General features: G+C 38.1%; 1 protein-coding gene across 1 annotated transcript in view; it reads right to left on the reverse strand.

Annotated features, from left to right (window-relative positions):
* Positions 1 to 1293: 1293 nt before the first annotated feature.
* Positions 1294 to 17101, reverse strand: part of cdh5 (cadherin 5) — a 33756-nt gene continuing 17948 nt past the window's right edge. Inside the window, exons 12-15 of the mRNA XM_062430423.1 lie at positions 12751 to 12881; positions 12527 to 12641; positions 8651 to 8783; positions 1294 to 7259 (exon numbers count right to left, since the gene is read on the reverse strand). Coding sequence (XP_062286407.1) covers positions 6875 to 7259; positions 8651 to 8783; positions 12527 to 12641; positions 12751 to 12881 — 764 coding nt within the window. The 3' untranslated portion in view covers positions 1294 to 6874. The remainder of the gene's footprint in view (positions 7260 to 8650; positions 8784 to 12526; positions 12642 to 12750; positions 12882 to 17101) is intronic.

Below are 17101 nucleotides of genomic sequence, written 5' to 3' on the forward strand. Positions count from 1 at the left end.
CATGTTCACAAGCACTGCAATTTTAATTTGCCATCTGTAATGAACATGTGTTTTGCATAAAATATACATTTATAAATATATCTGCCAATAGTTCTCTTTTAGGTCAAGGGCAAGGTTTTGCTTCTTTTATAAAATCAAATATTCAGCAACCCTCCCCACCCCTGTAATTTTTGCACTGAGCCTCAGGTATTGGGACTTCCTGGTACATATATGTGTATATGTAGCTCAACACAGGGGATGTAGCATTACACTGAACATAGCCTGAAGGTGTACAAACACCTGGTCCTATTTTTACAGCATGATTTGTCAGCCAGATCAAAATCTCCTTTTTTGAGGTTTAAAAAGTCTCTCTCTCTCTTTTTGTTTTGTTTTTTTTTTCTTCTCCTGTGATGTTGTACAATCAGGCATGTCTCATGTGGACATGATCACATATGGAGATCTGACCCTTCAATCTAACAGTCTTTACGATAACACAACTACATGAACCTGTGGTCAATTTGCAGTTGAGGTTTTAAAAAAAAAAGAGAAAGAAAGAGAAAAACAGAGGATATCCTCCATCTCACATGTCAAAGATCAAGGTGAAGGAGATCAGAGCTTTCCTCACGCTGCCTCACAATGTGCAACATTTGACACGTTGGATCATTTTACAGCGAGGAGCAGAGCTGATCTTCACCACATGGAATCTCATATACACTGACTGTATAAAAGCTGTTTGGAAATGTGTACATTTTGTGTTCATCAGTTTCATATGTACACTCAGACTTTATAGTTACTCTGTGAAAATCTGCTACAAATCACCTGACCCGACCCCACTGTGGGGTTAACACCTCTGCCTTTCATGGGCCTGAGGGATGGTTTTATCATGAGGACACATGATGTCATTGTTTCTCAACCAACCTTAAAACACTCCCTGAACAGCCTTCATAATCATAACTCTGACATGTGTTTTTTATATAAATATTTCTAGTTTTTAAACCTTTGTTCTTTCTTTCCCTTCATTAGCTTGATGAAGAGAAAAAGAGCTCAGGTCTAATGGCCTCAAAGTATTTTTTTATATTTTTTTTAGTTTTTTAACACATACAAGCTCACTTTTTTGGCAATATTTCACTATTTGCAGTACATAATGTGGACATAATGTTTGATTTGTTGCCATTCCTTTTATTTATTTTTTGGTCTTATCTAATCTCGGTAATGTTTTATTAGTTTAGCGTTCACTTTTAAGGCTGGCTGAGGCTGAGTGAGTGTTTTTAAAAGCACAGGTACATAAAAAAACATCAATCACAGGACAATAAATCATATTTGAGTGTTTATTTTTATTCTACACTTACAAAAATCTCATTTAAGAAAAATTAGTTGCTTTACAACATAAAAACAATATAGAAAACATTGTGTTAACCATCAAAAATTGAATTACAGTATTTTTTTTAAGGAATAAAGGCACATTACACTCCCTCGACGACCCTTACAGTATTTACACAAGAAAAAAATGTATGTCTACTTGGTTGTTTTTTTTTCTTAATTGGTTTGAAACCCATTTGTGTGTATGTACATGGGTACAATCACAAGCACGCACGCACATACAAGTGGACACAAACAGAAAAACACGTAGTCACTCTGGAACATTCACTCATGCGTCAAACGACACTCTTTCATTTATCGAAAATGAACCTTTTTGTTTTGTTCTACAGCAATAAAAAAAGAGATTGTGTCAAGTTTAAAATCCTCTAAATACAGTAATTTAGGCAAAAAATAAAATAAACAAGGTGAGGCCAGAGAAATATCACTATTAGGCACATTTTTTTTCTATTTCACTCAAAATACGCTCCCTTGGTAACATGTGGGATACACAGATGAAATTACAGTTAAATCATTTAAAGGTCTGGTTTGTGAAACTAGTATATTGATACACATGGGGCGTTTGTTTCTTGACATGAAGGTGAACAACTTTATTTTAGTGCCTGGATCCCAACCTGAGAGATTCATTGTGACTGTTTGGATCCAAAGTGATTCACCATTTGATAGAAGGAAGCCAAATGCCATCATACATACAACCACTGGTAACCAACAAATAAAAACAATACAAACAATTATTATATTTAAAAAAAGAACAAACAAATGTGGCACTTAAATATAGACATTAAAAGCTAAAGCCGAAAAAATAAATCAATTTGATAAAATGGTATCATTGGCAGAAGCAATGAAAAAGCTTTAGATTTTAGAGATTACCATGAAAATGCCCCTTAAATGATCCAAAATCAACATGTTTTACTTCTACAAATTTAACCTTTATTCCAATACAATATATTGAAATGGGCTGAACACACACTCCATACCTTGAAAGTGTTAAATGACTGATTTTGTGAAGAAAGCTGTAATTTAATCTTTATTCGTGCAGTTGTACAGCATTTATATGTAAATCTGCTACTTTGTGAAAGTTTAGTTTTGTCCCTTTTTTTGCTTCTTTCTTTTCCTTCTTCTTTTTTTCTTGTTTTGTTTTTGTTTACTTGTGTTTGTATGATTGTTTTTTTTTTCTTTTGACCTCCTTTTTTTAATAATGCCTATATGAAGCCCCCCTAAGGGTTTTTTGCACTTCTCCATCACATCTTACGTTGCTTATATGTATATAATCTGTATCATTTGTATATGTGTAAACTACTAAAAAACAATCTAAATCTGAATTTTTTATGGGTTTTTTTAGATGCGGAAATGTATAACCTCAGCTTTTTTAATATGTTGCTTTGTAACAGAAGAGTGAAAACAGGAGTGGCTGAAATTATCTCTTATAATGTGCACCCAACGCTTACTGCTGTTAGGAAAGTAGATAACGGAGCACCTCTGTCTGCTACAAGCTGCTGACTTCAACAACAGAGATTCTGTTGTCCACATATTCAATTGGTAAAAAATAACTACAATAATGATAATAACAGACAAACAAATGTAAAATAAACCCAGACAAACAAACATTTCGGACATGTTGTCAACAGTGGTGCCACAAGACAATTAACATTTGTCTTTTCTTTTCTGATTAAAACATGGCTTACATGTGACTAGAATGTAATCATCAGTGCAAATATCTAAAATGTAAAAACAATAAGATAAGCACAAACTGAGGCGAAAAGACCTTCATATATTAGAATATTAATTTTCTTTTCTTTTTTTGCCACCAAGGTGAGAAGTTGCCGATTGTAAATTTTAAGGTTGTTATTCCACAAAGGTTTTGTCTCAGACATGTCAGAGAAAGAATTCATCCCCGCTGCTTCATAAAGATGCCAGAGTAACAGGATGCTATCACTGCTAGTGTGTGTGCTGTGTCTCAGCGTTTCATCACGCCCGTGTTTGGTTTGAAGTGGTTCTGCTCAGCTGGAAAACTTATCACTGCTCTACATTGTTCTCTTCATCTTTCTCTCTTCTTGACACCGCCCCTCGCCCTCTCGCCCCCACAGCATCCCATGTTACTACCTTGCCTCGCCCCCTTTTCCTCTATCCAGAGTTGTTTCCCAGGCCGGGCTAACAGGAAGTGAACACAATGTGTCGGCTGACGAGAGAGATAACACAGACAGGAAGGGGCGGGAACTATCCCCCCAGATGCACAGGAAGTTGACTCCAATGTTTGGTTTAGCTGATTAGAAAAGGGAGGGAGAGAGGCAATGAGGCAAACAAGGAGTAAGAGAGTGAGGTGAAGGAACCGGCTGCTCAAAGTGTATATGAACCCAACAGGAAAGCATTGCGAGGGCTTCCAGCTATTGTATCCACCGTTTATCAAATGGCATTCCAAGCAAGCCAAAGTTTTAAGAAAACAAGTTCAAGTCCAAACAAAACAGAATAAACAGGAGAATAAATAAACTAAACTCTCGATCCTGAATGAAATTACACTTTAAAAAAAAAAGGGATGGTCCCACTGAAGACATTTTGCTGTATCAACTAGACTGCATCAATAGGTACCACTTTACAATCAGGCAAACTGATTTAAGTTGTCAGCACTCACTTTTTTACCTTCATGACCAATTGTTAATGAGTTTTGAACTAACTGCTGAAGCCATCTTTTCTGCAAAGCCTTCATTTATGCAAAAAGTCAGTCATTGATAAATAGGACTTGGCTGGATACTCTACAGTATTCCTCCAGGGGTCAAACAGTCCATGGGAGGGGTTGTTCTTGGTTGTTACTTAGAGAGCCAATAGACAGGATATCTTCGACATTAGCAGAAGATAGTTCTGTGCAATAAACATTTGGATCTTTCCACTCAAAAGACTGCTAACAACCTCGCCATTTATCACATTAAACAGTGTCTTTAGTGATCTGTCTGTAATGTATTGATTAATGATTTGCATAGAGGATAACTCACAAAAACCATTGCAGTTATCAAAAAAACCATAATGCACAATGAGGACAAGCGTGGCTCCAGAGACTGCGTTATTCTTGGATAATTGTATGCTTCAAGGTTTCAGGTTTCAGTTTATCCTGTTTATACAATGCAGACTTGCCAAAATGCAATCATTGTTTATCAGTATTTTTGGACAATACACTCTCTTAGATGGAAACTAAATAAACAATGCAACGGTGTTTCAGTCCAGTTATTCTACAATAAATCATAGACCCTTTGTAAGTTTGCCTTATTGTTAAATGGCAGCAATTGCAGTTAAGAAATTGTTTTAAGATTGATTGATTTGTTTCTGAACATCTGCACAAAAAAACAATCCAGGGTTTGTGTACATTTTGGATCAGAGATTTTAGACCTGACAGTAGCCAAAAGGATGAGAGGTTAAAGTTATTCAGGCCACCTCAGAGCCATCGTAGCACAACTCAACTGCCCAACTAGCTGCCTTTGTCACTCTGTGTTTCCTGAGTAGTCCGAATGACTTTTGTTCTAGTAGACCTCTGAGAATTCAGCTTTCATCTCAACAATAACTGTGATGATGGGTTCTGTCAAATAAAACATAGGAACACACTGTAATTCTGTCTGAGCAGCAGCCGCACAATTTCCTGTCTGTCTATTGTCTTTTTCTTTTTACAACAGAAGATAACTGAGGACATGGATGAATGACTCACTTAGAAAATTATTCTTCATTCATATTGTTCATGTTGGTTTTAAGGAAACACAAAAAGGGGCAAGTTTTTTTTATTTTTAATTTCACCTGATTTCATGTTAAGACTTGTGGCCAGATAGTTTTAAGGGAACATGTTGTAAATCCAGCGAGATACTCTACTCTGCACACTATTCAGGGTCACTTCATAAAACTAACCTGACATCACAAATTCATGAACAGTATAAGTTTTCCAGAGTTGAACTTTCCTTAAAGACGTCTCTTTTTAGTATTTCAGATAAAGCAAACACAACTGGCATCTTGCTGTGATCAAACGCTTTAAACCTCTTTGAGTTAAAACTAACATGGCTGCTCAAAGTTTTTGCCTCAAACAATAAACCCCCTCAAGCCAACATATTTACAAATCAAATCATAAGCTTCAGATCAAAGTTGTTTTTTTTTAAATCACCTCGTTCTCGCCGTGCTTGTGGCTCCTTTGTCAAATATTTAAAGAAAACATCAAAGTTGAAAGAGATTACACCGAGTCAATACCAAAGAGAACCGAAGAGTATGGAAGAAATCAGGTTAAATCTGTGTGAATTGCTTTGACGTGCACCATTTTGCATCCCCAGTAGGACTGAACTAAACAAAGTATAACCTCCATTATTGCACACATTTGTGTCAACGTATGGAAATATGCTCATATCCAGATGACAAGACTGAAATATGATACCTGGAATGTCTTTCAATATTAGTCAGGATTGTAATGTCATTTTATTGTGGTAAATGTAAAGTTTAAATTAGTTTATTCAGCTATATAGAGACATACATACTTGTAGAAGTATATGCACATGGATATACGTGCATAAACAGGACTAATTTTAAAAGAGATAACCTTTACCTGTCATACTTTGTAACACTCAAATGGGATGCAAAATGGCACTGCATACAAGAGCTAAGAGATTAATCTAATGCAAAACAGCATCAATAATTGTAATAACTGAGGAATGTTCCTGGCCAGTAGGGATTTGATTAACCCATCAGTTTTCCAAGATGAACTCTGGCTTCGGCCTGTAGCGAAGGTCGCTTAGAGTTTCATCTGAATGATCTTTTTCAGGTAAAACAAAAGGATTATGATCTCAAACATCAAAGCAAAAATCAATCTCCTTGAGCATTTATGAAGCAGTTCGTCTGTACATCCTCCTATGACATCAAGTCCTGGCGTTTAAAATATATTCTCTCCTTGGAGGAAGCATAAGGGTGCCTTATAATCACCAAAAAAAGAAAGAAAGAAATAAAGAGAGAGAGTGAGAGAATCAGAAGCGCTTTCCTTGATTCATCATGATGGAGCTTCTTGGAGATTGCTGAACATCGTATTTACTGACTATACATGAACACATTGGAGGATCCTCAACAAACTAATGGATTTACGAATAACATTCATTAACAAAAAAGTTAGTTGTCGTTACACAGGAAACCAGAGTGCCTGCATTCTGTTTTCAGAAGCTAAAGAAGTGTTTGGAGACTTCGTCTACTAGTTAGAAGCTCCTTGTCCAAAAAACAAAATGGACAGAATCAAAGCCAGGTGTCGCTGCTTTGAGAATGTTTATGTTTCCTGCATGCTTTTGGCAATGTGTGAGTGTATTTATATGGCTGTTTTTAACCACTGGTGCACTGTATGTGTGTGTGTGTGTGTGTGTGTGTGTGTGTGTGTGTGTGTGTGTGTGTGTGTGTGTGTGTGTGTGTGTGTGTGTGTGTGTGTGTGTGTGTGTGTGTGTGTGTGTGTGTGTGTGTGTGTTGTACATGTACGTGTGTTGGCATCATGTAGGCTTTTCAGTAAACACCATCTCCGTTAGTATTGATTGTAGTAGTCAGGCCCATCCACCCCGTACAGCTCGGCCAGGGGCTTGAATCTCGGACCCCAGTCATTCAGGAAGTCGTAATCCATGTTCGAGCCGGTGGAGGCACTGTTCAGAGAGCTGAGGCTGCCAGCTAAAGACTCTGGTCCCTCGTAGCCATAGATGTGCAGAGTGTCATAGGGGATGCCGTCTCTGTCGTGATCCGCCTCGTCTTTCTTGACCTCGATCATAGCAGCCATGTCACCCTTACATGCGGTGGGTTGAGTGTGTTGGGTGGGTTTCTGGACCATGGCATAGAGAGAGGGGTGGGGGAGGCGGTCCGGGTGGCGGAGTAGAGATCCATCGTTGCAAGCGGAAGTGAGGATGGAGACATCGTAACTAAAGAGAGAGGAATATTGTTTGTTATTGAACACTAGATATGACAAAATAAGGACACTACGGCACAATCACCAGAAAGCATTATTACAGTTTCTGCCATTTGTCTTTTCCATCCTTGAATCTGAACTTGTTCTACCCTCTGCACCATTTGCACGTAGTATGTAAGGCTATGTATGCTTTTAATACTATTAAAATATAGATTAGATTAGATTTAGATTATATTAAACTTTAATGATTCATTTTCAGTGAACTGGGTCAGCAAGTTTATAGGATACGGCAAAAAGTCCACATATTGTAGATGGGGAGAGTTATTAAAACTGTATTTTTGTCCATCAAGTTTTTAAAAAGTGTAAATTAAAAGTAAACATTCATACAAAGAGAACTAAAGGCAATGTATGAAATTGTACAAAAACAACAATGTACGTATTTAAAAATTCAAATGTAGCTGTTAAGATAAAGACTGAAACCTTCAATTTAAAGCACATATGCTTATATTTTGTTTTTCTAAGAATGTTTTACTGCTTTCATTCAGTCTCATAGTTTCATAAACACAAAGTACAATTCAGGCTATTGGGAATGTCATTTGTTTTTCAAGTATTTATTCGTAATCCAAAGTGTTTGACATGATGATGGTGCTGAATGAAAAGTCAGTCACCAAAGTTAACACAAATCCATTCAGTAGCTGTTGAGTTATATCAGTCTGAACCAAAGTTGTTGACCAAGCTGAAGCCGCATGGATAATTTGGCTAAAAACTCTCATTACTTTGATATTTCGCTGAAGAAAATTAACAGAAAATATATCTCCAAAGAGAGAACTGCTGAACCATTTCAGCACATTTCAGTTATCATTCAAAAATCCCCTCTAGACATGTTACTCTGGTTCGAATAATACGTGTCTAATATGTTTGTTTTTTTTCTCATAAGAAAGTACAATTACCTCATTAAAAACCTTAAAATTACATCTTCTTCCTCACTGAAAATCCCAAAATTGATGAATATGCAAATATTATTCATTTAAAAAGTTTTCCCGGTGGACACAAGATGTCTCTTACTTCACTGAAAAGTTCATTCTCAGTGTATGTGCACTGGCTTCAAGTTTCCATATCACCCTTGTGTACATTGCATACTGGACTGGGATTAGCCTCCAAACATTTTGTAATATAAATCATGCTCATAGGTCTTCCCTTAAGACTCAGATATTGAATAAGCACAGAGAAACTTTCCTCCTTCACCAGATCAATGTGAAAACAGCTTTTTAGTTTCAAACTCTACATTCATTATTCTGCACAGTGAAGCGCAAAGTAACAAACAGCCAAACACATTTCTGAGTGAAGGAGGGCTTCAGTATTTTGTATAAAGGTCCATAGTGATGTATCTTTTCATCTACATACCCATTGGTGTCCATCTCTCCTCCTCCCTCCTCATCATATGTGACCAGCTGCTCGTGGATCTCCCCGCAGTTCTTCATACTGGCCAGAGAATCCTTCTGGTAGCGTTTCCTCAACACAAACAGGATCACGATGACTGAAAGGAACAGAAGAGTAAAGTGTTTTAAATAGATTCATTCTGTTTAATCCTTGCTGTGTGAATCATCTGTGTCAGCACATTTCTCAGCACCTGAAACACAAGTTACAGCCAATCAAAAACACACTGCTGCAGATGAAAATCCGCAGACATGCAATTTTTCTGGTGGCCTAAACCACTACCTGAGAAAGAAGTGGGTAAAGAATATAAATTCATGTATTCAGGCCATATATAAAAGATGCAAAGTGTTAAAATCTCCCTGTTGCATGACTCATCTCTTCAGAAATTAGTAAGGATTGATTCAAAGAGTCGAACCTAAACACAAACAGACTGTCCTACTCGACCAACAGTTTTATGAATTTAAAAAATACAAGAGAAAATGAGGCCAAGAAAACCAAAACTGAATAAAAATGGGGGCAGGAAACAAATGAGGAAAGTAGAACACTAACGAGGGAATGAGCTTGGAAAACAGAGCAAGAACGAGTGGAGAAAATGAGGAGCGGATGGTTGAAGGTGTCTGCGACATTCCCTTCGAGCGTAAAAACCTCAAATGAATCTACCCAGCCAGCGACAAACAGACACTGACTCACTGCAAATTGAGAGAAAAGAGCCTAAGAAACAGGAAGAAAGATTCAGTAAATACAGGAGGGAAGTGGAAACGAGTGTAAGAAAACAAGGTGATGGTGGATGAGAAAGAAAGGAAGAGGGAAAGAAAGTTGGACCTAGCAGAGGTTGAAGAAATAAACAGTTTTGAAAGAGAGAAAAGGGAGTGAAGAGGGTCTCAGTCATTAATACCCAAGTTAAAACTATAATTGTCCCAACTATCATAATGTTAACTTTTGTAAAATCTCCTGTAAGATTTGATAAAGGGATAAAACATTGACTTTAATAGGTTCCGTCATTTTTCAATACCTACATTTCTGAACTTAATGTCCAAGTTGATAAAAAGAGTGGGCTAAATGAAACAAAGTGAAATGTTTCTTTTTTTTGCTTGTGCCCTGTATTTAAGCTAAAGAGGACAGGAATGAGGACAAAGAAGCAGGAGAAAGGAAGAGAAAGAATCAAAGGAAAGAAGAAACAAACAAGGGGAGCAGCCGACGACTGAAGGAGGAAGTGGAAGAAATGGGAGAAGAGGAGGGTGAGGAAACGAAGAGAGAAGTCAGAAGAGGAGAGAAGGAGGAGAGGAAGGATAAATTTGACATTAGATTAGGCCCCGAGCCGTGGTCCCGATATGAACCTCCTTCTCTCTCTCGGTGGACGGGCAGCATTAGCCATGCCTTTTAGTCGAGGGCGAGCGGGACTAATTTAAGTTTGCATGGGAAACCAACAGATTAATCTTTTACAACACATGCTCTGCAGTTTAATAAGCTCGGGAGATATCAGACTTAGAGGGACAAGAAAAGGAAAAAAAAAAAAAAAAAGAAGAAGCCTTTTCTTTGTGGGAAAAAACGACTGAGAAAATTTTCTTTTTCGTGTGTCAAACCCGACTTCTTGTGAGAAAATGCGTCTGTGAATGGGAAGCACAGTAAATTGCTTTGGGCCCTGGCAGATAATGACAAGTGCATTAAATAGTTAATCTGGCCTGCATTGGGGGTGTTTGATAAAGAGAAAGAGAGACAGAAAGGGGAAGAGAGGGAGACAGAGAGAGAGAGACAGAGAGACCCAGAGGGAAAGAGAAGAAGGAAGAGAGAGAGATGAAGAAGAAAAAAACGGAGGAGAAAAGGCACGATAGTGAAGGGGTGTATTAATAGTTAATAAGTTGAGTGTTTGGTGGTGTTTGATAAGCAGACGGCACCTAAAGAGCTGATAAACTCTCCTCATTACCACTCCTATTCTTCTGCTGCTTTTCCCACAATTCTCCTCCTCGCCGTCTCTTTTCTTTAACCTCTTTCTGTCTCGCTCTGTCACTCAGTCCGTCTCATTCCACCTCGTCTAAGTTGTCTGTCTGTCTGTCTGTTTCACCGCTCTCCACCTCCCATATCTAAGTCTAGAAGTTTTTTCCATCTGTCACTCCGCCTCCGTCCCTCTGTATCTTTAAGTTCATCTTCTCTTCTCCTTTCTTCCTCAGCACTTCTCATCCCAGATCCCTCTTGTTTGGCCAACTATCTCCGGCGTGCCTCGCATCCAAACATGACAAGTGTCTTTTTTCTTTCTTTTTTTTTCCCCCAGAAAAAAAAGGAGCAGGGGGCGAAGGTATCAAAGAGAATATTGAGCTCACAACTGCAGGCATTATTTCCACATCCGCCGCTGCATTATTCATAAAACCAACAACACCGGGAGGAGAAAAGTTCCCTGCAAAAACACAAACCTTATTTATCGCAAAGCAAGGGCAAGAGAGTCTGTGAACATGCCCCAGTCACTCTGTGCTGGCATTTTGCATCTTTCATTGATGCCATCTTCATAAATTCCTCTCAAATCATAACAAGTGTGTGTATTTAAGGAGTTATTTTGTACTTGTTTGTTAACAGGCAATAAACCAACCAAGACTGAAACCAAAAGTCGAAAACATATTCTCTGTTTTGTCTGTTTAGCTGTTTTCTATCCCTGATTCAAACTGCAGCCATGTTTACAAAGGCAAATTTAAACATTCAGCGTCTGATAAACGCTGAGTCAGATACATTTTCGAGAATAGTTATTCATTACTTAGGATTTCCTTCTTCCTAATAAGTAACATGACAAATGAACGCATATAAACACTTTTAAAGGGAAAATTAACAGAGCAGCATTTCCAGTATGTCGCACCTGAAACCACGCCCAGCAGTGATGTCACTGGGTATTGAGACACCCTGGAGTACACTTCTATATCACTTACAGCGAGGTGAGGAGTAAAACCACTGAACGTCAGCAAGAAAATGACCATCAGCTGCTGTTAAGTTCCTCCTTTACATTTCATTTTCATTTATTAAATCAGTGAAGATATTTTTGAAACAGAATGCTGACTGACGATTCTGCGAAAACCTTGGGAAATGGTTCAATTGTGATGTTTTTGCACATTCACGGCCAATCTGTGTGCATTGCCACAACTGTATTGTTAAGGTTTGGTTACATTTAGACAATCAAACATTTAAGTGAAAGGTTGTAGTTATGGTTAAATATGTACACACTTCTTTAACATGACTTTCTGCTGTGCTATATGAATGTCACTATTTCATGCATTGGATGTTTTCTGCAGAATTATCATATGAGGTCAATTCTTTAGAGACTAACTTTAATATTAGTTGCTTTGACCTTAACAATTAAAAGTGTTGCTCAACAGTATTCCTCCTTTACTTGGCACCATGAATGCAGGTTGGAGGTTGCAGGAGGTTGATAATGACGTGTTTCACCTCTCCACTTCTGATCATTCACAAGCTCAGCAAAAGTGCAAAAATACTTGGTTTATATTAGTATGCAAAAAAAATGCAGAAGCCAATTGCTCCATCAGTTTCACATTCAGTAAATCCAAGTACCCTTAAGGTGCTTTGAAAATGAAAAAAAAATGGTCATTGACAAAAAAAAAAGAAGAAAAAAAAAAGTCCTTCAGGCACATTTATGTAGAGCAAGGAGAGAAGATTTAAAAAACCTTTATTTTGTCCGGTTAAAAATGCAGAATGGTTTCAAACTTTCAATATTATCTCCACACGGAAAACCCTGCACACACGTTTGATTGACAGGTGCATAAACAGCAGCAATTTGCTATTCCACTTAAGATGGAGACTAAGACAGAACAAAAGAAAGACAAGAAAGATGGGACTTGAACCTACCCAGGATGGTCAGTATGCAGAGCAGAATGGCGATCAGGGCATGAACACTGACTCCCATCCTCTGAGCAAGAGCTTTGCAAAACAAAACATTTCGCTGGGCATCACACTGACACACCTATAAGAAGAGAAAAAAACAATCACAATGAAGCAATCGAGCAATGATTACTACAAATGCTGATGACTCTCTTTTATGTAAAAGGAAACACACGAAGAAACACACAGACCTTGATTACTACTTTGGTCCTGCTGGTCAGGACAGGAATCCCATTGTCACTGATGCTTACATCCACGCTGTAATCCCTGGGGTCATCCATGCTGAACGGCCCCTGCACCACCACGATAGCCGCTGTGTTGTCTTAACAAGGAAACACATAAACACCCACTGTGAGTGCACAAAATGTTACAGCCACCTTTACAAAACAAATGTTCCTTTCTTTTCTGCAACATCCATGTCGAATTTGTCTGACTCATCACCTCTTCTCACTGAAGCAAATCTAATGTTCACCTGCTCAGTTTATAGTCTTCAGAGTCTATTTATACAGCTAACGTCTGCTCCAGAGATATAACAAGATATGAGAGCTAGAAGACAGTCCTTACACAAAGGCAGACAGGTAATTTGTGATTATTTGTCAGTTTAGTGCATTTACTATTTGAGTAATTTAGGGTTATGATAAAACCTTCAATTGTGGGACAAAAATTCACTCATAATGGTTGATTATTTCCTTGAGTATAAACGTCTATCCAAAGAAAATGCAGACCCCAATCATTTGAATCTTATCTGGTTAATTGGTAGCAAAATTAGGTTTGAAAGTCAACAATCAAAGTACTTATTTTGCTTAAAGTTCAAGACCACCAAAAAGGAACAGAACAACACAACAAAAACGAACATAAATGTGTTGAGCGAATGAAGCAGTGCAGACCAGTCCAACAATACAGTCATTAGTCAAATCCCCACCAGGCAGAAGTTTCCTGCTGAGATGGCGGGGAGAACCTTTTTCCACAATATCCCACCACTGAAGGAATTTCAGTGAACACAATTGCAGGAAAGAGCCTTGTGTACACTCAAACGTACCTAGACACGCTGTACACGTCTGTTAAACTCTCAGACAAAGAAACATATGGCTTTGTATTTATATAAATGTGACTTTACACAGGAGCTACAAGTCCTCCAAATTAAAATACCACTTTGGTTATTTGACCATGCCACTTCAGAATGACCCAGTAGTTATAAATAATGATGTTTTATGATGTGGCAACACTGCGGTTAAGGTCTGGCTTGGTTTAGGCATGAAAACCACTTGGTTAGAATTCGGGTAAGATTATTATTTGGGTTAAAATGACTTCCTTTAAGTTAGGCAACCTTTGTCATCATTGCAACAATAAACACCACAACAATCGTAGTTAAAACATGTTTTAAATGTTTCATTGACTCATTCATTTGGAAATGACATGCAACCAATACAAAACTAACGTGTTCTTAATATTTTGTTGCAGCTCCAATTATGCACCTGCAGGAATGGTTAGAATTTATTACCACTGTGCATTTCCACAATAAATCAATAAATCATTAAAATTACTTTCTTCCAAAGACATAACTCCAACTAAAACTGTTCTCGATGTGTTCTGTTGATTATTCAGAGACATTGTTTCTGTTTAAACCTGCAATAAATGAATTTTTGGCCACTTGGAGGGAAGCGAAAACTGTGAACTATAGCCACCAGTTCCTTATTTACACATCCAAATGTTACAGAGTGTTAGTATGTATTTTTACATAGAGTCTAGCACTCTTATTTTGGATGTGCAAGGTGCCACCCTGTCTACAATGACAAATATCAGACCAGAATAGCTGGCAGAGCACCAGAAGGATGTATCACATTCTGCTTAAAATGCTTAATGGAGATATCTGACCTATCTGTAAGAGTAGAAGAGCAAATCTTTGTTAGTGTCTCATGCATGCAGACATGAACCGGGCTCGAATAAACCATGTATTAATACAGAATTCCTGATTTGAATCATCTTTGCCGATCGATGATCATCACAGAAACACGTAGCATCACAGAGCAACACTATAATTCATTTGGAGTCATGTTTCTGTGCACCTAGTGAATGTAAGTCCAATAATCACTCTTTTTTAGCCCTGTTTTTTGCTCTACCAACTCCTGAGAATAATATCTGGCTTTTTAGCTGCTAAATGCTCCACTATGTTCACCAGTTCACCACTAACTGCGTCTGTTTGCCAGTTGATGCCTGTTGGGAACAGCGGGTTTCCAAAAGTTTTCCTTGGAAAACAGCTGCCTGTGAGCAGCAAGAGTGAACCAAAATAGTCAAGTTGCCACCAGACAACAAAACAATGAGCCGAAACTCTTTATCAAGATCCATACAACTGCAAAACAATTGGGTGATACATTGTTATATAAAAAAATATTGATTATAGGTTCTTTCATGTTTTTATTGGTTTTTGTTGCTGTTGTTATTTTTGGTTTGTTCTCAATTAAAATTCTCCTCTAGTTGTGTTAAGGTGGGGGCAGAAACCTCACAGATTGATTTCGAGATACTAAAGTTACTCCCTATTTAATTATGTTCACACAACCACCTCGCTCAGATCAGGTTTCCCCCGTATTGTCTTAGATATATCAATGAAAGTGTGTGTGGGAGGACATGGGTGAAGATGAAGCTTTACTGAATAACTGACTAACTGAATAAAAGATGAAAAACGCTTCTGTCCTACCTTCATCTCATCCCTGCTCTCTGTCTTGTCTCCTATTCCTTTTTGTTTTGTTTTTGTATTTTGCTTGAATTTATGTCTTTCCTGTCTCTTTAGATTGTCACACACTCCTCTTTATATTTCTTTTGTTCTCTCTTTCTGCATGTCATTAGTCTTTTCCTTTTTTTCCCCCTCTCTTTGTCTTCTTCTCTGTTGTCTCAGTGTGTCTGGTATTAATGCAGCGAGCTTCGTGTAGTCGCCCGGTCTGAACACACAGTCCTGTCACTTCACTGTGCAGCTACACTGACTGTTAAAGTGTGTGTGTGTGTGTGTGTGTGTGTGTGTGTGTGTGTGTGTGTGTGTGTGTGTGTGTGTGTGTGTGTGTGTGTGTGTGTGTGTGTGTGTGTGTGTGTGTGTGTGTGTGTGTGTTTCTGGATCCCGTAATGAAAGCACGATTGTTGTTTTTTTACAAGTTTTAAAGAGCTGGTAGTGGATAAATATTTTAAAAGTCTTCACTTTGCAGCTCTTGTTGCATGTGTCTGCCGTGTATGAGTTTGTGTGTTAAGTGGTGTGAGGCGCTGTCAGATTATTTTTGGGGGCCACAGTCTTGAGCCACAGGGGAGAGCGGAGGTTCACACTAACCAGCACTTATAAAACATCTATCCACCTCGTCTCCTCTCCTTCCTCTTTTCGTCTTTTCATGTCCTATCATCCTCTCCTCCCTTTGCCTCTCTTTTACCCCCTTTCTTTTTAAAGTCTCACTCGAACATTTGATTTTCTCTTTCTGATTATCTTTCGTCTTTTATCATGTCCTTGCCACATCTCCACTTCGCTCTATCATTATCGTCATTTCTCCTCCTCTCTCTTCAATCTTCTCATTAGCCACTGCTCTCCTCTGCTTTTTTACAATGTATTTCTCATTTCCTTTCCCTTTCCTCCCTTCGTCTTATCATCTATGTCTACTTCCCTTTCGATTTTTTATTTTCTTATCTCTTTGTTTCCTCCTCCTTACAATACTTTTTTCCATTTCATCTCTCCTATCCATTACTTCATACCTCTTCTTTTTTTACTGACTCTTTTTATTCTCTTGTTTATCCCTCTTCACTTTTCCCTCCCTTGCCTCCTCACCTCATTTTAACACGGTCTTATTTTAATATTACCCGTCCCCCCTTAATCCTGATCCCTTCCTCCTGCTTCCTTTCATCTTCTCTTGCAATTCTGCCTCATCTGTCTTTCCATTTTCTCCCCTCCATCTTCCTCTTCCTTTTTTCTCCATCGGTTCAACATGTCAACCCCTCCAGGCATGAGCAGGGAGGAAATGGATGAGGCAAGTTCATGCCTTTTTTTTCTCTGTTTATCTTTCTTTGAGCATGATTCAAGTTTCACTTAAATTAAATAGCAACACTGCACCTAAATCTTTCATATGACTACCTTAAGCTTTCATCTATTCACACTTTTAATATTTGACTAGAACAGTTGGGAACACTTTTCCTCTGGCTTTCATGTATTATGAGGGTATGTGATGATCAAAAATTATGAAAAGTGTTTTACTCGTGCCGTTTTCTGTCCTAAGTTGAATAACCCAAATAGGCTTTAGAAATCTGACGTAACAGAGCGTCAACCTTTGCCTAAATATCAACGTCTGGATCAAAGAAAATGTCTCTGCTGAGTTTAACACCATTTTCTACAGTGTTTGTCGCAGTCTGTTTATTTGAGCTGACATTTTTTAACTTGTTCATTTATACCGAATCTGCTGAATGTAGAGTGCTGCTTTGACTGTAATATCATCTTTCGGAAACAGAAAGCTTGTTGCTGTGTAATGCAGCTAGCACCAGAGGAAACATACATATGAGTGTGTTGATACAAACATA

Source organism: Scomber scombrus, chromosome 12 (assembly GCF_963691925.1).
Source record: "Scomber scombrus chromosome 12, fScoSco1.1, whole genome shotgun sequence".
Taxonomy (NCBI): Eukaryota; Metazoa; Chordata; class Actinopteri; order Scombriformes; family Scombridae; genus Scomber; species Scomber scombrus.